At 43.5% G+C, this 21,942-nt stretch overlaps 1 protein-coding gene across 1 annotated transcript in view; it reads left to right on the forward strand.

The window, feature by feature from the left end:
* VSNL1 (visinin like 1) overlaps positions 1 to 21,942 on the forward strand; it is a 118,249-nt gene that overhangs the window by 34,008 nt on the left and 62,299 nt on the right. Inside the window, exon 2 of the mRNA XM_081591214.1 lies at positions 13,471 to 13,637. Coding sequence (XP_081447340.1) covers positions 13,476 to 13,637 — 162 coding nt within the window. The 5' untranslated portion in view covers positions 13,471 to 13,475. The remainder of the gene's footprint in view (positions 1 to 13,470; positions 13,638 to 21,942) is intronic.

Consider the following 21,942-nt stretch of genomic DNA (forward strand, 5'->3'; position numbering starts at 1 on the left):
AGAGTCTTCTCCAACACCACAGATCAAAAGCATCAATTCTTTGGTGCTCAGCTTTCTTTATAGTCCAACTCTCACATCCATACATGACCACTGGAAAAACCATAGCCTTGACTAGACAGACCTTTGTTGGCAAAGTAATGTCTCTGCTTTTTAATATGCTATCTAGGTTGGTCATAACTTTCCTTCCAAGGAGTAAGCATCTTTTAATTTCATGGCTGCAGTCACCATCTGCAGTGATTTTGGAGCCCAGAAAAATAAAGTCTGACACTGTTTCCACTGTTTCCCCATCTATCTGCCATGAAGTGATGGGACCGGATGCCATGATCTTTGTTTTCTGAATGTTGAGTTTTAAGCCAACTTTTTCACTCTCCTCTTTCACTTTCATCAAGAGGCTCTTTAGTTCTTCTTCACTTTCTGCCATAATGGTGGTGTCATCTGCATATCTGAGGTTATTGATATTTCTCCCGGCAATCTTGATTCCAGCTTGTGCTTCCTCCAGCCCAGCGTTTCTCATGATGTACTCTGCATATAAGTTAAATAAGAAGGTTGACACTATACAGCCTTGACGTACTCCTTTTTCTATTTGGAACCAGTCTGTTGTTCCATGTCCAGTTCTAACTGTTGCTTCCTGACAAGCAAAATATCCAAAAAACTGAGGAACTCTCTGAAATGGTGCAAACCATCCCCTTAAATACCATCTCCAGCTAAGGATAAAGAAGATGTTGGTGGGAAGGAAAGCCAGATATGGGACCCTATGGGAGGGCAAAGCTCAGTAAACAGGGTATGGTGATGCAGATTTAAGTCAGTTGCCTTCTCCACTGATAAAAGAGTTCCTGGAGATTTAGTCATTGTCCTCTTCTGCTTAGAGAGGGAGACACCTTACAAATGGAGATTTCCCTCATAAATGTAAATGTCTCTTTCAGAAGGGTGACTTCTACTCGGTTTTCAGGGATTCTCCTATGTCTGGTGTTGATTAAAAGTAATCAGCGTTAAATAATCCTTATGCCAAAGAGGCATGTTTTGAGGTAACAAATTCTATTCCCCTTCACATCAGAGACTCTGACACACAGGGTTCCCCTCCCAACACTGTGTCTCGCCATCACTGCCTCTCCAGGGTGAATGTGGGTCAGGAGGTGACAGGCTCGGGGTTCTTCTGAGCTTCTCTTCCATGTTCATCACTTCACCCAGAGCTAACCATGGCTTAAGGGCTAAAGGTTTGTTGTCTCACCACACCTGGGCTTCCTCAAAGGGTAAGTGATTATCATGTTCTCCTCGGCATCCAGTTCAGACTGAACCCTGAAATATTGCTGTGAATTAGTTGTTTGGAAAAAAAAAGTGGCTTTAACTGAAAGCACCATAAAAGTTCTCTTTCCACAGTTCCTGAGACTATTTTGTTAACAAAAGACATTTCATTTGTTAGTTGAAATTATTTATGTACTTTTTCTCTGATTATAAATGTTATATGTACACATTATAAAAATTCCAGAATGATTTTGAGGAGTGAAATAGTACCATTATACTGCCAGCAGTAGTAATAACCACTGTTAAGACTTCATCATAAATTATGTACTGCCCTAACTTTCAGTGTACAATAACTTGAGCCTGAACACATACAGAGTAAAAGCAAGACAATACTACATACACTGTTTTATGACTTGTGTTTTCTACTTAACAGTTTATTGCAATGTCTTCTCTCCTTTTTTTTGGATCTCAAGAGCACACTTATGATAATCATATTCCTCTGTTCGTGGCACGCATCATCATTGTCTATATTATAAAGTCCCTCTTGTGTTTTATTACATATTTTTATTTTCTACACTCACTTCCATTCTTCTCTTCCATTCTATTTTCTTTAATACATTTTTCAGTGAGTTTTTATCCTTGCGTATATACAGTTGTTTTGTATATTTGTGTGTTTTAATTTAAATAAATGACATTGACACAATACTAATTCATCCCAATCAGTGTAGATCTACATTGCCACTTGTAATGGCTTTGTCATTTCCGTTGTATAGTTCTACCAAAATCTATTTAACCAGTTGTTTTTTTGTTTTGATGGATAGTTAGGTTATTTTTTTAAAAGGTTTTTCTAAAAGTGTTCTAAACAATGATGGGGTAAACATTCTTTTGTATATGTCTCTGCAGAATTGTGATTATTTCCTTGTGATAATTTTGTGGGACCACTTTGTGAAAAATCCTTCATTCAGTTTTTTCATTTTTCATCTCCTAAAGTAGTTTTGTTACTGATTCCCAGAAGTTCCCCACCCCGAATCCTCTTTATCTCTCTCTTTCTGTCTCTTTCTCCCAAAACTTTGCTGGTCTCTCTCTAATGGCACTAAGCACAGTCATCTTTGATCTGTTTCTTGCTTATCATTCAGCTGATAAGCCCTAGCTTCTTGTTGACAGAGATCACGTCATAATTAATTGATTCGACAATATTTCCTGGGCACCTGTTCAGAGCTAAGCTCTGAATTGGATGCCAAGGGGAATATGACAGTCTACTTTCCCCTTGAGGAAGCCCAGGTCTGATGAGACAGCAGACATGCCTTATGGTGACCACGTCATGGCAGGTGGTGTTGTAACAGCAGTGTGTAAAAGAGTCAAGGTGAGAAAGAGGAAACCAGACAACAAAGTCACTGATGAAGATTCCCATCTGTGTCTGGAGTGGACATTGGAATTAACTGGCAGACCAAAGTGGACCTGATGTGACTGCCCTCAAAGTAAAAGAAACAGCTAGTGAACAACCAGAGGCGTTCAAGATGGTAAAGGAAGTTGGAGCACAGGGTTGGAGGGTGGACAGAAAAGTTCCTGGGTGGGGGCCAGAGTAGGTCCAGGTGAAGATTGCTTCAGAGTAAGGACAATGGGAGGCCACTGTGGGGTGAGGCAGGGCAGTGATGTGATTGGATTTCATGTTTTAGAGAAAAGGTCATGTTGGCTGTAGTGTGGAGGATGGATTTCAGGAGGGCAACGCAGATGGATTTCAGTAGAGGCTGTTGTAATAATCAAAGTGAGAGATGATCCTGTCCTGAACTAAAGTAGAGGCAACAGAGAGAAGCAGATGGAATTTAAGAGACAGGAAGTAGCGTCTACACACTATTTAACTGGATGATGGACTAGATACAGGATTACGAAGAAGAAGACAGAGTCTTGGGTAACCCCCAGGCTACATAAGAGACCCTGGACAGGCGGTGAGGCCATTTACCCAGTGAGGAGCACAGTAAGATGTGTTGAGTTTGATATGGTTGTAGGACGAAGGTAGAAATGTCCAGCAGGTAGAGGGTATGTTCTCTAGTGTTCAGGAAAGGCTCACCGTAGAACGAGATTTGAGAATCATGTTTACCTTTCTAATGTATGTAAATATTGAATAAAACTTTGTTAAATAAATGAATAAATTAAATTTTAGTATCATATATCCTTCAAATGTGGAATAGGAAATGGCAAGCCACTCCAGTATTCTTGTCTGGAAAATTGCATGGACAGAGGAGCCTGGAGGGCTACAGTCTGTGGGGTCGCAAATAGTCAACCATGACTGAGCGCATCCTTCAAATGGACTTCCAGGTGGCACTAGTGACAAAGAACCTGCCTGCCAATATAGGAAAAATAAGAGATGTGGATTTGATCCCTGGGTTGGAAAGATCCCCTAGAGAAGGGCATGGCAACCCACTCCAGTATTCTTGCCTGGAGGATCCCATGGACAGAGGAGCCTGGTGGGCTATCGTCCATGGGGTCGCAAAGCGTTGGACTTGACCAAATCGAGTTAGCACCTGTGCACGCATCCTTCAAATGGAGCATTTTACTTCTACCAAGTCACGTTTATCTGAAAATTTCCAAGTTCTCTGTACTTAAGGCCCACCAACATGAGTTAAAGTAATTTTAGAAATACTGTAGAGATAACAGTTCAGGAGCATGATGAGAGCAAATGGTTCTCAGAGGGGAAAGACCACCAGCTGAAGAGTCGGAAGACTTGCATGTCTCTGCCACGACTGGTAGACACTTGGATGCATCCCTCGCCCCTTGGGGTATCTCCTTACTCTGCAGGCAAGGAGGGGCTCACACCACTGATGCTCCAGGCTGCTCCCAGCCCTGTGCCTAAGGATGTGCGGGTGACATCAGTGCCCCTGGTCTATGCTTCTCTCTCACAACTCCCTGCTGCTCGGAGATAAGGGCCATGGTTCTTCCCCACTGGGACTTGGCAGCACAATCTGGAACACAATCTGTTGGACAGAAGGGGATGATTATTAATGAAAACTTCCTCTGTGACCTCACAGGACTAAGCAAGGCTCTGATACTGCCAGAGGCGGCCCGTTTCCTTTCACAGAAATCGCTGCTCAGAAACACATAGCATGGTCAGAGGCAAGACCCAGGGGGAAGTGAAAAATAAGACTCAGAAAAGTGGGCGGTGGCTTGAACGACTCCCAGATGAAAGGTTACCAGCTATTAATCAGCTCACATTCTGTTCAGTGGGTGAGTAAGGAATTGGATGGAAGCTTCACTCAACAGTTGAGGCTTCGTCAGGACTGTGGAATCCTCAGATGACTTTCCTCTGTCAGATTGGGTATGAAGCACTTTTACTAACAGGAAAGAAGCAGAGAAAATAGGACCACAGTAAAATTCTCCATGTGTGACTATGTGTGTACTTCCGTTTGGTGGCACTTGTGGTCAAGAACCCACCTGCCAATTTAGGAGACTTAAAAAGATGTGGGTTCAATCCCTGGGTCGGGAAGACCCTCTAGAGAAGGAAGTGGCAACCCACTCCAGCATACTTACCTGGGAAATCCCGTGGGCAGAGGAGCCTTGTGGGCTACAGTCCATAGGGTTGCAAAGAGTCAGACATGACTGAAGAAACTTAGCAGGCACGCACGCACGTACTTCTGTTTACGCACACCAGGCCTGGTATAGGTGTCAAGGTTAGAATGACACATTGGTGTCTAGACCTGAATCCTGAAATGTCGGCCTCTGCCTCTTCCGGAATAGCCCAGTTTCCTGGGTCCTATGCTGAGGGTAATAATAGCTACTGTTTGTTGAACACCTGGTATGTGGAAGGCACTGTTGGAAGGAATTCAGTGTGTTATCTCATTAATTCTCATAACAGCTCAGTGAACCAATGTCATCATTTCCATTTGACAAATGAAGAAGCCGAAGCTCCAGTGGGCAAGTAACTTGTCAAAAGTCACACACCTTGTGTGCAGCAGGAGCTTCATTTGATCCCAGGTCTGACTCCAGCACATGTTCCCCGCCCCCCGCCACTAAACTAAGTCCAAGTGCAAAATAAAAGAGGCATGTGGCATGATAGAAAGAGTAGGAAACCCGCAAAACGAGGTTGAAGGGAAACTGGGTCTGAGTAGAAACTTTCCCAAGGTCGTAGCCCAGCACCTGGTCACAGAGTGTGGCTTCTGTCTACATGGCATTTCCAGGTGTTCAGGAAGTGTTCTCTGTGTGGAGAACACGAGGGGGAAGATGGCAGTTGAATCTGACCCTTAAGGGCTTATAAAGCCACTTGATTCCTTGCAGATCAGAGACCCTGAGTGCCTGGGCACCTAGTTACCAGATGGGTTCAGTTTGGAACCACCTAATCAGATCCAAGGGCTAATGTCCACTGGCAGCTCCTGTCCTGGGGTCAGGGCGGGCTGTCCCATCCAGCTGGTTCTCCAGGGCCCCTGCAGCTCTCAGACCCTCAGTTGTAGAAGGACAACTCAGATGGTAACTTGACCGGGGGCAGCAGACATGGGCCTGGGGAGGAGGCCACTCTCCACACCTCAGTCATGGGATGGCTCTTCCCAATCCTGCAGGACCTAGAACCCTTGGCCCATCTCAGCGCCCGAGGATCATAGGCCCGGACATTGCACCAGCCTCAAATCTTATTGCCAAGGCTCAGTAGCCAGGGCGCTGCTAGAGCCTGTTACTAACTTGCTGTAGTCCCCGGGTTTAAGTCCCCTGACCTCCCAGGGTGCCTCTAGAAAGCAAAGGGATTGAATCAGATGGTGGATCCCTGGGGCCCTCTTGTGCTTTCACCTTTGTGTGCGCATTTATTATTCTTTCTAGAATAGAACTCTTGTCACTTGCCCTAACAGTGCCACAGCCACTGCCATCAGAATGTTTTTCCTTACTTATGACAAATCAAATAAGTACTCTTGCCTTATCTTGAGTCCTCAAGGATGTAATCTCTGCCCCCTGCCTGTTTCATGCTTGTGGACTAGGACTTCCACTGTCATCCCAGGAGGTTCCCAGTTAGAAGTAAGATCAGCAGAGAATGCCCTGAGAAAGCCTTTCTCTCCCTTTTTGAAGCTGCTCTGGTCCCCAGAGGTGGTGTGAAATGCCAGCCTATGATCAGCACTCTCCTTACCCCCCTGGAAATGCTGCTGGGGACTTGTAAGTACTTGGCTTTCAGGAGATGAAGATGAGAAGTACAGAAAGAGCCAGAAGGACACATATTTGCCTTTTCTAGAAAAGAAAACCCCACGCAGTATACTGGGAAACTTTGAGGCTTAGTCTTCAGAGCTGTTTTAACAATCTCTGGAAACTAGCAACCTAATGTCATTTGTTTATGAGATCCAAGAGGGGTGATGATGGGGATTGTTTTGACATCCTGGCACGGAGGAAAACATGCCTCCTGGCTGATGGACTGTGCGTATTTGGAATGAGGACAGCATACTGTGGGGCTGGGAGGATGGGGGCACCCAGTTAGATTGGGAGAATTGGGGTTCTCATCCTGGCTGTGCCATCAGTTGTCCATGTGATCCTGGAGGAACTTCAAATGCACCAACCTACAACCAGAGGGATTAAAACAGAACAACCCAGAGGCAAGTCTTTACAAGCTTTGATCTTCCCTGGTTGTGTGATTTTTAAAACCTTACTGCTAGTCCTTCGATCTTAAAACCACATCAAGGACGCCAGATGGAAGGCGTGAGGGATTAGAGACAGCGGGGTTATGTCTGTGCTGCTGTGGGCATTTTCTACCTTGATTTTCATTCATGTTTTTCATGAGTGATTCCCAACTTGACTGAGAATCCTATTCACCTGAGTTGCTTGTTCAAAGTACAGTTCAGTTCAGTTCAGTCGCTCAGTCGTGTCCAACTCCTTGTGACCCCATGAATCACAGCACACCAGGCCTCCCTGTCCATCATCAACTCCCTGAGTCCACCCAAATTCATGTCCATCGAGTCGGTGATGCCATCCAGCCATCTCACCCTCTATCGTCCCCTTCTCCTCCCGCCCCCAATCCTTCCCAGCATCAGGGTCTTTTCCAGTGAGTCAATTCTTCGCATGAGGTGGCCAAAGTATTGGAGTTTCAGCTTCAACATCAATCCTTCCAATGAACACCCAGGACTGATCTCCATTAGGATGGACTGGTTGGATCTCCTTGCAGTCCAAGGGACTCTCAAGAGTCTTTTCCAACACCACAGTTCAAAAGTATCAATTCTTTGGTGCTCAGCTTTCTTCACAGTCCAACTCTCACATCAAAATACAAGTTTCCTTCTAAGTGAGGGTCTCTTGAAGCTGTATTTGTAACAAAATAACCAAAGATGATTCTTGTAGGTAGGTAACTTAGGGACACATTGCTTAAGAATTTTTACCTGGGGACCAGACACAGGTAAAACTGCCTGATGGGAATTTGTCTCTCTGTCCCTTGTGCTCCGTGGCTTTCAGCTGTGGCCATTCATCTCCCCAAGCCCCACATTTCAAGAGGTGTCTATTTCATCCAGTTCTGAGCCCTTCAAGGCTGGAACCATGTCTTCTTTTTTACACTCTGTGCCCAGCACAGAGCCTTTTTCACAGACGATGCCTATAATGTCCACTGAACTGAGTTGCCCAGAGAGTTTCTATCTGCCTCAGTTAACCAGACCATCAGTCATTATTGGTGCAAATCCATGCCTTTAGGGACAAGGAGGAGAGGAGAATTTGTAGAGACGTGCCACAGAGAAGACAGCATGGAAACTGAGCCTTGCGGAAGGAGTAAGATTTGGGCAGGCAGTAAGAACAAGAAAGGGGAATCCAGGCAGAAGTTTAAGTGTGAGCAAAGCCAGGCTCCTCTAACTATTTCCACATTCAGGTAAGGATCTCATGGCCCAGAAAGAAAGCTGGATGTAGCCTTTGGAGGCAAGCCAATTGGAAGTCTTTAACTTGTATTTTCGTACTTACCAAACTTAGGTTGCAAATCAGGGATCGGTGGGGTCAGAATAACCTTAAAGATTATCTTGTGCAACTCACTCACTTTTCACTCATTCAGATCTGGCCCAGGTAACCTGACACTAAACCACCTTAATTCCATTCAAGACTCCTTCCATAATGAGCACTGTTGTACGTTCCTTAGGCCTCCCACCTGAGCCCCAAAGATCTTTCATCCTCCGATCTGAACTCTATTTCCAGGACTATTTCCCTATCAATGGTGCTCATCCTGCTGTCCACCTGCATGTGAGGTGGCACCATCCCCATCTCAGCCCCCTAGTCTTTACATGAGCCTCACCAAGACTCAGCCAGGCTGATGGCCAGGTGCCTGGGAGAAGCCAGGTGTGCTATTCTGGGTGCCTCAACGCACACAGCAAGCCTTGGTGTGACCTGAGAAGCTGGGCTTAGATGTCAGAGTAGGCAGGGGACAGGTTCAGGGCAATACACACACACACAAACACACAGACACACACACACACACCATACAAAAATATATTTAATTTGAATCCTCTTCAAGACCGAAAGGGTCTGTGGAGGAAAGATGGTCATGGGAGCTTCTCAGGCCTTCTGGGGGGTCTCTTTCCCCTTCTAGGAAGTTTCCCAGTTCTCTCCTTAGAGCATTCTTACATGTCTCGCCTCTTCTGAGCTAGAAACCTGTTATCCAGACAGGGTAGGAAATGGATGAGAAGTGGCCAAAGACAAGACAGGAAGACCAATGAAGAGGGTTGCAGTATCCAGGTAAGATGACAGTCTGGAAACCAGTGGGGTTTGAGACACCCGTTTACTCTGTACTTGCGGCTCAGCTGGTAAAGAATCCGCCTGCAACGCGGGAGACCTGGGTTTAATCCCTGGGTTGGGAAGATCTCCTGGAGAAAGGAAAGGCAGTGTTCTGGCCTGGAGAATTCCATGGTCTGTATCATCCATGGGGTTGCAAAGAGTCAGACACGACTGAGCGACTTTCACTTTTCAAGCTTTTTACTAGCTGTGGAGCTAAGGTAAATTACTTCGTCTTTCTGAGGAGCTTCAAACTCCTCACCAATAAAGGAAAGTCGCTCAGTCGTGTCCAACTCTTTGCGACCCCATGGACTGTAGCCTGCCAGGCTCCTCCGTCCATGGGATTCTCCAGGCAAGAACACTGGAGTGGTTTGCCATTTCCTTCTCCAGGGGATCTTCCCGACCCAGGGATCGAACCCAGGTCTCCCACATTGGAGGCAGACGCTTTAACCTCTGAGCCACCAGGGAAGTCCCCTCACCAATAAAAGGGACGATAATTATCTCTTTCTAACAGCATTGTTATATGGGTAAATATTGTTACACAAAAGCCTTTTGCAAGCTGTAGTGTATAAAAACATGGTCTTTTCTGGTTATCATCTGCACTTTGGTGCCTCGCCCACTGGTCTTCTCCTGGTGGTCTTCTCTTGCCTAACAGAACACTTCCACCAGTCCCATTTTGTGCCTAGCGCCGAAGCTCTCTCTGTGTTAACTCAGACCATGAGGAGTGATTTGATTTGGGGCTGGGCTGCCCGTTATCTTATAGCCTGGAGCCCTAGCCTGAAAAGAATACACTTCTGTTTCCGTTCCCTCCCTTCTTAGGTAACAGACTGTCAAGTACCGACTGGCTTTCAGGTAAAGAATCCACAGAGCCAACATGCCCTGACGCTTTAGAGACAAGCCAGATGGAAGTCTGTGACTCATATTTTCGTAATTAAAAAACTTATGTTGCAATCAGTGAACGGTGGGGTTAAAAGGACTTTAAAGATTATCTTGTCCAACTCACTCACTTTTCAGTTGGAGAAACTGAGCAACAGAGGAGGAAAGGATCTTGCCCAAGATCCCAGATTTAACTTGAAACAGAGTGAGGATAAATACTCCCCATTATGTCATGGAAGCTTTAGGGAACATGTTAAGCTTTACTGTCATTTTTACCTTTCCTTTCATCCCGGTCTCATAATGAAAGAGACTACTTGGCCCACATCATTGCAACTCCAGTAAGGTTGTTGTTGTTCAGTGGCTAAGTCATGTCCGACTATTTCAGACCCCATGAACTGCAGCTCACCAGGCTTCCCTGTCCTCGCTATCTCCTGGAGTTTGCTCAAACTCATGCCCATTGAGTTGGTGATGCTGTCTAACCATCTCATCCTCTGCCACCCCGTTCTCCTTTTGCTTTCAATCTTTCCCAGCATCAGGGTCTTTTCCAGTGCGTCGGCTCTTTGCATCAGGTGGCCAAAGTATCGGAGCTTCAGCTTCAGCATCAGTCCTTCCAATGAATATTCAGGATTGATTTCCTTTAGGATTGACTGGTTGGATCTCCTTGCAGTCCAAAGGACTCTCAAGATTATTCTCCAGCACTACAATTCGAAAGCATCAATTCTTTGGTGCTCAGCCTTGTTTATGGTCCAACTCTCACATCCAAACATGACTACTGCAAAAACCATATAACTACCCTGAGCAGACAAAGGAGAATGATATTCCAGAAAAAGAAACAGCACATGCCAAGCATGAATGTGTGGAAGCATGCAAGTCGTGGGACCTGTAACAGTTGCTTATTGCTGGCATGTGAAATGAAAAGACAGGTTGGCAGAAAGTAAGTTTATGAATAGGCAGGACTGTGCCATGCTAGCAAGCTGGGTCTACATCCTGTAGACAATGGAGAGCTGCTGAGGGTTTTAGGGAGAAGATCAGATGCTGAGGTTTGCATTTCAGAAATGCTGTCAGACAGCCATGCAGAAGGCAGGCTACAGTCAGAGAACCCAGTGAGGATTACTAATCCAGGCAAAACCTGAGAAGGGCAATGGCAGGTTGCTCAGATCCAGGCCAGAACTTGATTTTCTATATGATTCATTTATTTCCTGGCACACCTGAGTGATGATACTGACCATGACCCATAATCAAGTTGCATGAGGTTATGTATTTGAGTCTCCAAAACTGTGATTCATGGTGCTAACTGTGTTCCCCTTGTGTGTAAGAGGCCATCCTCTCCTGGGTCAACTGAACAGTTTAAGGCATCACAGTGATCCTTGGAGAATCCAAGTTTCCTTGCCTAAGAGAGAAGCTGACACACTGTTGACCTTCTAAAGGCCCTTGGGAGAGGAGATTTTTAATAACGCTTAATCCATTTTCCCATTATTCACATAAACCCACTCCTGAGATTGTGGTTTTGGCAAATCTAACAGGCTTTTCCAAACAAGAACCTGGCAAAGTGATTACTCTCTCATCCCTTCTTTCAGCGCCAAAGGACACTGATTCAATCTTTCAAACCTTCCTGCTTCTGCTCCTGTTCCTTCTCCTGAAATATCTTTCAACCACCTATCTCTTGGTAGTTGTGCACTGATGTCTTCCTTACAGTTCCAGGTTCAGATTCTAGCTCTGGTTGTATGACTTGTACAAGAAAGCCACTCTAATCACTTGCTCAGTTGTCATGGGGCTAGAGGTCAAGATTATGAAGTGTTCAACATACTGTTTACCCCTTAGCCACTGTCAGGGTTCAGTAGCTAGTATTTTTAGGTGAGATTCTAGTTCAAAAATGACAATTTGTACTTCTCTACTGAAAAGAGCAAAGAGAAGTACTGAAAGTTTGGGTAATACATCTTTTGATTATCAAGAAAACCATGAATTATAGTTTTCTTACCCAGATTAATTAAATCTGACACCTGAGTACCCACTTGATTTCCACGTCCAGCTGTGGAATCCCACAGAAACTTATAATTAAGAGACAGTTGCTAATAAGAGACTTGGAACTTGAAATTAAGAGAGAAAATAAGTAGAGAAACTCCAAAGGTCATTGTTGCTGATCTTCAGGTCCTTTTCTCAAACAGAAGCATTTGAAAGCAAATGGCCATCTTAACAGCATTTTTTTTTACCGTGTCATACTCTTCCCAAGAGGAAATCTTCTCCTGAAATCAGCAAAGAGTGGTTTGGTTTCATTACAATGAAAGAATTATGCAGTGTTAGGGCAGGCTACTGACAATGGGTGTGGAATCTGTTTTAGAAGAAGGTAAAAAAATAATAACAAGGTATGTGGTAAGATTACCCCTCTTGGGCTATTGCAAGTGTAAACCTGCTGAAGGCCTGGTAGAGGATTTGTCTCCAGCACATAAAAGGGCTAGGTCTGCTTGGGTAAATTCTTCTAAACCTATATCTCCTCTAACAGGACTTTAAAGATCTTGTGATACCTTTCTTGTTCTGGTGACCCCTCATATTTTCAAATCTAACTTGATTTTTAAATCACTCTGTGGTTAATTTGTTTTGTTTTCATTCTTTCTTGTTACAAAACAACAACATTAAAGGGGAAAAGTTTAAATCATCTTTAATTTTCCTTCACTAATTTTGCAATAATTTTTGGTCTTTGTTTACCTACTTATTTCTTAATTAGCCATCACAGTAAATCTGAAAGAGTTTTTTGGTTTTTTTTTTAATGTGTGCTTTATTGGGAAAGAAATTGAAGATAAAGCAGATAATTAATATTTCCCTAAGCAGCACGCAAGATAAATCGCCAAATCAGGGATAACTCTAAACCTATGCTCTGCCCATCTACCCTTGAGAGTGATGTTGGTCACACAACCTGGCACATGATTGATATATTTTATATTTTATTTGATGCACTATTATTTTTACTTACTAGCAGTAATAATAAAAGAATGAAATTATATCAACTGAAATTCACTAACCAATCTTAAACAAAAAAAAGAAGCCACCCAGAGGTTGTCAACACTGAAGGCAATGTTGTAGGAAGTCTCTGAAGATGAGAAGAGAAATAGAGAGCTAATGTGACCAGTAAAAATGAGCTGTTTCCATTTGAAAAAGAAAAAACAGCAGAAACTTTAGAATTAGAACAACCACCATTGCTGATCATGTTTTCAAAGCCATTTTTTGATGATTTGCCTATAAAGCCTTCTTATTGTTTTTGTCAATAGCCCCACTTAGTAACCCTGCAAACTAAATGCAGAATTAGGTATCTGGGCAGTAAGTGCTAAGGAATCATAATTCATAAAATGAGATTGTAAACAGTTGCCATGTACTTTACCTGAATAGCATAAAAGGAGATGATTGGCTTTCCTTGTGGGGAAATGTGTGTAAAAGATGACACATGATGAAGGAAGATGAAGTCAGTAGCCTTTTGAGAAGTCTTTTTCATGCATCTCTTTTCTAGAATATCAAATAGAAGGAAACAGACTTGGGGAGACTGATCAGACACACTGGAGGGACTTCCAACCAAGGGACTGCTCAGAACTCTAGCTTGGCTCCTAATCAAGCTTGAAATGATCACAGCCACAGCACTAATTGCATTAATTTGCTTTTCTTCAGGCAGAATGGGGAAACAGAATAGCAAACTGGCCCCCGAAGTGATGGAGGACCTGGTGAAGAGCACAGAGTTTAATGAGCATGAGCTCAAGCAGTGGTACAAAGGATTTCTCAAGGACTGTCCCAGCGGGAGGCTGAATCTCGAGGAATTTCAGCAGCTCTATGTGAAGGTAAGTTGTTTTTCAACCTTTTTAAAAAATTTTTCAGGCCAGAAAACCTTGTCTTCATCAACTATAGCTTCACATGGAATTATAACTCCAAGGAGCCAGTTTGTTTCAACTCTGGTGGTTTTCCACCCCAAAAGAAAAATGGTCATTTAAAAAAAAATGTAAAGGAATGTGTTTTGTTCCTTGATAAGTCAAGCAATTTCTGAACAAGAAGAGTAATTGTTCAATCAAAACACCAAACAGAGTTCAGACTTTGACAGTATCTGGTAAAGAAGAGTAAAAATCTCAGATAATAGTGTTTGCTGATGATTATGGACAAGCAGCTAATTGCATCGTTTGGCTTGTTAAAGGTATCTACACGTTTCTCCGGCTTCCCTGGTAGCTTAGCTGGTAAAGAATCTGCTTGCAATGCAGGAGACCCCGGTTTGATTTCTGGGTTCAGAAGATCCCCTGCAGGAGGGCATGGCAACCCACTGCAGTATTCTTGCTTGGAGGATCCCCATGGACAGAGGAGCCTGGCAGGCTACAGTCCATGGGGTCGCAAAGAGTTGGACATGACTGAGCAACTAAGCCCAGCACAGCACACCTCAGTTAAAGAGGAAGTTGCACCAACAAAGGTTCCTTTATTTGCAGATAAGAAAAATATATAGGTCCCCAAAGCTTTGAATTTAAAAGGAAGTAGGGAGTTCTGATGTATATTAAGGTCAGCATGGATGGTCTTCTATCATTTTATCAAGTTCTAAAATATGAATTCTTCCAAGCATTTTCTACTGTTTAGAAGTTAAAATTCCCCCATTGTTGTTTAGTGACTAAGTCGGGTCAAACTCTTTTGCAACTCCATGGATTGTAGCCTGCCAGGCTCCTCTGTCTTTGGGATTTCCCAGGCAAGAATACTGGAGTGGGTTGCCATTTCCTTCTCCAGGGGATCTTTCCAAACCAGGGATCCAACCCATGTCTCCCGCACTGGCAGGCAGATTCCTTACCACTGAGCCACCGCAGAAGCCATGGACATTAGATAAAACCGTTCCATGAAAGGTATTTGTACCACAGTGATGTTGTTTTGCTTTTTCTGAGTTTATCAGTTGTATTGGTTCTAGATTTGGCATGATCTAAGACACTCCTTTTTATTTATACTTGGATAATTTGAGGCTTGTGGAAGAAATGCATTGTTTTTCTTTTAATTTTTTCTGACTAAAATACCAAATATATAATAGTGCTCTTATCATTTAAATGCAGTGAATACCAATTTGAGCAATATGAACCATCCACATGCATGTATGTGTGTTGGGATGATTATATAAAATATTAAACGTTGTCATTCTCTCCTGAAGTTGAACAACTCACGTAGCCTTTGCTCCGGCAATACCATCCTGTGCATATAAAAAAGATATATATAAGAATGCTCATAGCTGCACCATTCACAATAGCAAAACTGGGAAACAAACCAAATGCCCATCAAAAGGAGAGTGGAAAATAAACTGTGATATACTCACACAGTCATCCAAACAGTTGAACTTCAGCAACACTGAAACATTAAGTGCTAAAAGTCAGTCTCAAAATACTTTAAATTAAACACAGATAAGATAAAAATATATTTTATAGAGCTACAAATAAAAGCAATAAAATCACACAAAAAAGAAAGCAGGAAAGAGATGAAGACAGGATTAAAACCGACGGCTGCCTCCCATGCATAAGAGGCAAGGGGTGAGATGGAAGTTTAGCCACGTGGTTAGATACAAATTGTGTCAAAGTCTTAGCCACAGCTTTGGGGGCTGGGTTTGCAGATGCTTATTAAATTATTAATTTTATTAATGCAATAAGCACGGACCACTAGTGAATGTCAAGAATCCATGATTGTCATGAATCCAATGCTGACCCCCTGAGAGCTCAAGGTATCTGTAAAATTCTCTCTTTGCATGTGTGTAGAAAGGACAAAAAGTGGCAGGTGTGCATGTTATAAGATCACTGTGACATTTCTAAGACGATCTGAGCCACTGGTTTTAGTGTGTAGAGATCTTCTATATGGAAGCACTGAGAAATGCATTGGTCATTGACATAAATAGACATAAATTGCTTTTGCACAGAAGTGGGATGGTCATTTTCCTAAATTTTTATACCACTCTCCATAGCTTTCAAAGTCACATCTTCTATCATTTTATTACCCAGGAGTGAGTCTGTGCCTCTACATTGTCTTCCCTCAGCCCCAAGGAAAGTACAAGTAAATGAAATTTGTCAAAGCCACTTTCCTATCAGGAAAGGTCATGCAGGCTGTCACTCTGTGTTTAAGAGAGCTCTGTGTACCACGTTGCTCACTATTTGTTTACAGTGAGAGCAATTTTGCCTTTGAAGAAATAGTTCAAATGCAGGAAATGAAGTATTTTATTTACACGCTGGAGGGACTCCACACTGAAAATAAAATCCACCTCAAGATAAGCGAGGAGCGTGTATAAACATTAAACATCCCTCAGCATTTTATGGTACAACTGATGTATGTGGACCAACATCAGCCCCCGTTTCTATCTCCCCCAGTCCACCCCAGAGTAGACTTTTTTCCAAGAAGGTGGAGTTTTATCCTGGTAGATGGAGTTTAGATGCTTGGCAGACTCTTAACAACCGTATTTAAACTTAGCCGCTGCTCTGGTTATCAAGGAGTCAGAAAATAGGCAAAGTCTTCCTCTCCTTTGAGAGTTGTCCAAGGACAAAATACAAAAAAGAATCACAGAGGAAATATGCCACTTCCTTCCACAGGGAAAAAGAAGAAAAGAAAGAAAGAAATACAGGTCTGATAGATTAGAAGGGAGAATAACAAAGAAAGATGTGGTTTACATAATGAAGGCCCAGGAGAAGGGCTGGGAAGAAAACTCTTCCTTTAATGCTGCTTAAAAGTGCAAATGTCCACCAAGGCACAGTCTTTATCTTGGTGAATAGGCATTTTTCAATAGTTCCTTCTGTCTCAGGCCGAACAGTGAGACATCCTGGAATCCAGCTGAGTGAGCAAAGCTGCCGGTGGCCTCTGCCCTCTATCTGTGAGGTCAGCCTGGCACATTTACTGTTACTGACCCGACCCTCTTTAGGCTTCAGAAGAGCCACCTCACTGCTGTAGAGTCAGCTGTGATGAGAGCGTGGGGTGGAGCAGGGTAACCAGAGAGGCCCCCCCCTACCTGCCCCCTGCAAGGCCAGGAACGACAAACCCTCAACTTCAAAAGACTTTGTATGCAAAATATAAAGAAATTCCATCCAGTCTCTCTTTAAAACTGTCCAAAACTGAAGTTCAGAAGACGTAGATAATTTTCCCAGTGTCACAAGAAGAATGGCGATCAGGACAGACATTAAAGATGTCTGACTCGCCCAGCAGCGCACAGCCCTGCCTGTCCCCTGGATTCTCTTGGCAGCCTCTCATCACCCTCCCTCCAAGCCCCTCTACCGTACAAGCTGCTGGAATGGAATTTGAAAAACACAGGGCTGGGCATGGTCCTTCCTGGTTTGTGGCTCATGTTAACCGAACCAGGCTCATTTGCCTGACGCACGGCAAGCCAGACGCTGAGATGCTGAGGTTTGTGGCAGGGAAAGAGCTGACTCAAGACAGCCAACCGAGGAGCTGATTCACAAAACAGCCAAGCAAGGAGACTGGAGAAGGCGTCTCAGATCCACTTCCTTGAAGACAAAGGGCGTGAGATATTTGTATATAAAGAAGCGAGGTTTTCTGAGGCCTGGGGCAAGGTGATGGGAGGTAGAGAAAAGGTGAGTTATCAGCATTTGGTGCAGATGTGTCTGGGTTACATGCTTCTTCATGGGATGCATGTTCAAAAATGGAGATGCTTTAGCAAGATCTGAGGATGGATGTTTTGGCCCTCTGACATCAAAAAGTCACTCATCAGACAACTGTGCAGGCCCAGTTTTAGGGTCAGTGGTCTCTACCTGCTTTTGTCAGCCTGACTAGACAGGAGTTGATGCCAGGTTTCTGGAAAACAGCTTAAGTGCCCGTTGTTCCTATAGTGATCCATACGTCAGAGGAGTTATCTATAGGAGTGGTTAAGAAGTGTTGTGATATATTACCGTATGAAACTTGGAGGGTATGCAATTAAAGAAAAAAAACGCTAAAGCAAGCTTAATCAGTAAAGGCAGGTTACAAGCAGGGTGGTTGTTTCTTTTTTTAACAATCTGTTCCCTTATCTGCTGTTCTGTAGAAGTCAAGAATTTCTGTTAACCCTATGGGGCACAGTTTTGCAGGTTTCATTCATCAGTCCTGTAGAGCAGGAGTCCCCAATCTCTAAGATTTAATGCCTGATGATCTGTGGTGGAGCTGATGTAATAATAGAAATAAAGTACACAGTAAATGTAATGCACTTAAATCGTCCTGAAATAATACCATCCCCCTGTCTGTGGAAAAATTGTCTTCCACAAAAACTGTCACTGGTGCCAAAAATGTTGGGGACCACTGTTATAGAGGACAATCAGCTCACTTCCACTAACATAAGACCGGGTGGATAGTACAGGGTCTGCCATAGAGCAAGCATCAGTGTTTAGTGAGTGACCTGTAAATAATAAACGCTGGCTGTGATTCTCCTTTTCGGGAAGCCTTGTGGTGGAGGCATAGAGAAGTGGCTAAAGGATAGTCCTGACTGCTCTGCAGGAACTCAGAAGCTAATTGTAGAGACACAGTTAACCACAAGCCAAGGCAGAATGACACTGATGCATGTTGTTGGGGCACGAGCGGAAGGTAGAGGTAATTTCATGATGGCATATTAAAGTAAGAAGTTAATTAATGCAGTGCAAATAGCTTTATCTATACCATTTTTCTAGATTCCAATTGTTGTTGTTGAGTCGCTAAGTCATCTCTTTGCGACCCCATGACTATATAGCACTCCAGGCTCCTCTATCCTCTAATATCTCCCAGAGTTTGCCCAAAATTCATGTCCATTGAGTTGGTGATACTATCTAAGCATCTCATCCTCTGTCATCCCCTTCTCCTCCTGCCCTCAAACTTTCCCAGCATCAAGGTCTTTTCCAATGGGTTGGCTCTTCCCATCAGTGGCCAAGTATTGGAGCTTCAGCTTCAGCACCGAACATAGCAGCAAAGAATATTCATGGTTGATTTCCTTGATTGACTGGTTTGACCTCCTTGCAGTCCAGGGAACTCTCAAGAGTCTTCTCCAGCACCACAATTCAAAAACATCAATTCTTTGGCGCTCACATACGTTAATACACAGTATTTGACATATGTGCACGGCCACGTGTAAAACAGTTAGTGGAAACCTGCTATATAGCACAAGGAGCTCAGCTCGGTGCTCTGTGATGACATAGATGGATGGGATAGGGCGTGGGCTGAGAAGGGAGGTCCAAGAGGGAAGAGATATATGCATACATATAACTGATTCATTTCATTATTCAGCAGAAACTAACACAACATTATAAAGCAACTATACTCCAATTTTTTTTAAAAAAAAGAGAGTAAGTTTAAAAAAATCACGGGATTTAGAATCTGACAGACCTGAGATTCATTCCTAGCTGTGCTACATTTGCCAGATCTCTGCCTCTCTGAATCTGTTTCCTTATCTACATGATGGAAATAATAAGCCCTGTCCTGTCACCTCAGTGGTGGAGTCCCAGAGGAAAGAAAGAAAATGACTTGCAACCTAGAACAAGATGTTTTTGCCATCATGGTAGATGATCTGCTCATTTACTCTCAGAGAACCAAGGTGGGAAATAGGTTTTGTTTCCTGTGCCAAAGGCAGTGGCAGCGTAGAACGGTCTATAGAGGAGGAAGTGAGGTTCTGTGGAGGTTCAATAGGAAAATGAGCCCGAATCAAATAGTGTTGTCTACCATGTTTCCAGGGTAGCAGGACCCACCACGAGGCTACATCCCCAGCCCTGAGATTCTTAGCCACTGAGTTCTGTGTTTTCTCCAGCACAGTGGCCTCTCCCAGCTGCCTGCTACCAGGCAGAATAAGGAGTGGTGTTCCAGATCTTCTGTATTCAGTCCCACCAACCACTCGGTGTCCTGTCCCCCACACACCTCCACCTGCTCCTACCTGCTCAGTCTCCACTGCATATCATTTTGCAGATGGAGAAAGAGATAAATTCTCAGAGGTAACTAAATAGCCAAAGATTGTTCTTCTGGTTCTGTTCTGTGCTCAGTCGTTCGGTCGTGTCCAACTCTTTGTGATCTCATGGACTGTAGCCAGCCAGGCTCCTCTGTCCATGGAATTTTCCAAGCAAGAATACTGGAATGAAGTGCTATTCCTTCTCCAGTTGATCTTCCTGATCCAGGGATTGAACCCGCATCTCTTGCATATCCTGCATTAGCAGGCGGATTCTTTACCACTAGTGCCACCTGAGGTCTAGCCCAATTCTCCTGAGCCACTGCTTTTCCACCAAGCAAAAACCATTGCACCACATTTTCTCCTTAAGAGTGTTAAGTGTTAGGCAACTGCGGCAGGTGGGAGGGCCCTAGAGTGCCTTTGAACCATCTCTAATCCAACAGTTTGAATTTTAGTAAAACTTATTTTCATGTAACAGAAGAGTTCTTGCCTAGTGATTCCATGTGTCCATCCAAGCGGTCATTTCCTGAAGAGCTCCTGTAATTTGGTTATTATAAAATACCCTTGCAGCTTATCCTTCAAAGAGTGGGTTTATCCATTCATTTAGTCATTCAAGGCCCATTTCCTTTATGCTTTCTGTAACATGTTCTCTGTCTTGGGTCTTGCCCTTGGTAATCTCAGAACCTGGTAGAGCTGGAATATCCTTTTTTTTTTTTTTTGTATAATGTTTTTCATTTCACAAAACTATGTTTATTTTACAATAAAATATAATTGGAATTCCATTCAATGAGCAATTGGCAGGGCCTAAAACTTAAGAAATACAAATCTTGACCCCAAAATTCTAGTGATATAACTACCCAGAGACAAGGATTAAAGCAAAATAAAAATAAATGCTGTCATAGAATCAGGAGCATCTAAACATTTGATGATAAAGACATTTTAATAGAACAAGAGCGATTTTCCAGATAATGCATGATTACCTAATTCACTAAAGGGCTCCCTGGGTAGCTCAAATGGCAGAGAATCTGCCTGCAATGCAGGAGACCTGGGTTTGATCCCTGGGTTGGGAAGATCTCCTGGAGAAGGGCATGGCAACCCACTCTAGTACTCTTGCCTGGACAATTCCATGGACAGAGGAGCCTGGTGGGCCAGAGTCTATGGAGTCACAAAGAGTTGGACACAACTGATCGACTAACATTACACATTACACCTAATTTGCTTTATGGCTTTAGCAGTTTACTCTCAAATTGTGTTCTTATGTTTAAAAACCTACAATTAGAAGGAAATATGACCTCAAAGATAGTCCTAACAGAGAAAACCCATGAATGATATTTCGAGAGACACTGGCCTAGAACCTAAACTGAGAGTATCCTGGGATGGACTTTGGAGTTCTATACACACTGAAATGTAAAATTTTGTATCTACACTCTTGGGATAACTTCCTCAGATTTGTTTTATTTTATTTAGTTAGTTTTGGCTGTGCTGGATCTCCCGTTGATGTGCGGGCTTTAGTTATAGCCAGCAGGGGCTACTCCCTAGTTGCAGTCAGTGGGCTTCTCATTTCGGTGGCTTCTGTTGTCATGGTTCCTGGACTCTAGGTTCGCAGGCTCAGTAGTTGTGGTGGCACACAGGCTTGATTGCTCTGTGACATGTGGAACCCTCTCAGAGCAGGGATCAAACCCACGTCCCCTACATTGGTGGGTGGATTCTTAATCACTGGACCACCGGAGAAGTCCCTTCCTCATATTTATAAAGGGTTCTTTGCGAGCCCACAAAATTTTGTTGTTATTGTTCAGTCGCTCAGTCATGCCTGACTCTTTGCAGCGCCATGGACTGCAGCACGCTAGGCTTCCCTGTCCATCACCAACTTCTGGAGCTTGCTCAAACTCATGTCCATTGAGTCGGTGATGCCATCCAACCATCTTATCCCTCATCATCCCCTTCTCCTCCTCCCTTCAGTCTTTCCCAGCATTAGGGTCTTTTCCATCAGGGTCTGAAAATGTTAAGGATCACCAAAGATACTTGTATCATTGGCAGCCTGAACATTCTAATTTCCGTAACAGCAGAGTTATGGGGTCTCGACTGACATGAGACAAATGGGGAAGATCTCCCTTCTATACTAGACTTTCAAATAAACTTTGCAGGCAATAAAAGAACAGAAGTTTCTAGACTGCACTCTGTGAAATTGTTTTCAGTTTGTTGGGGATGCTTTCCTGATTCATTCAGGGCCCATTATTTAAGCTATATTTTGTCCAGATCCCCATGAA

Source organism: Giraffa tippelskirchi, chromosome 4 (assembly GCF_054371585.1).
Source record: "Giraffa tippelskirchi isolate mGirTip1 chromosome 4, T2T-mGirTip1v1.2.pri, whole genome shotgun sequence".
NCBI classification, from domain to species: Eukaryota; Metazoa; Chordata; class Mammalia; order Artiodactyla; family Giraffidae; genus Giraffa; species Giraffa tippelskirchi.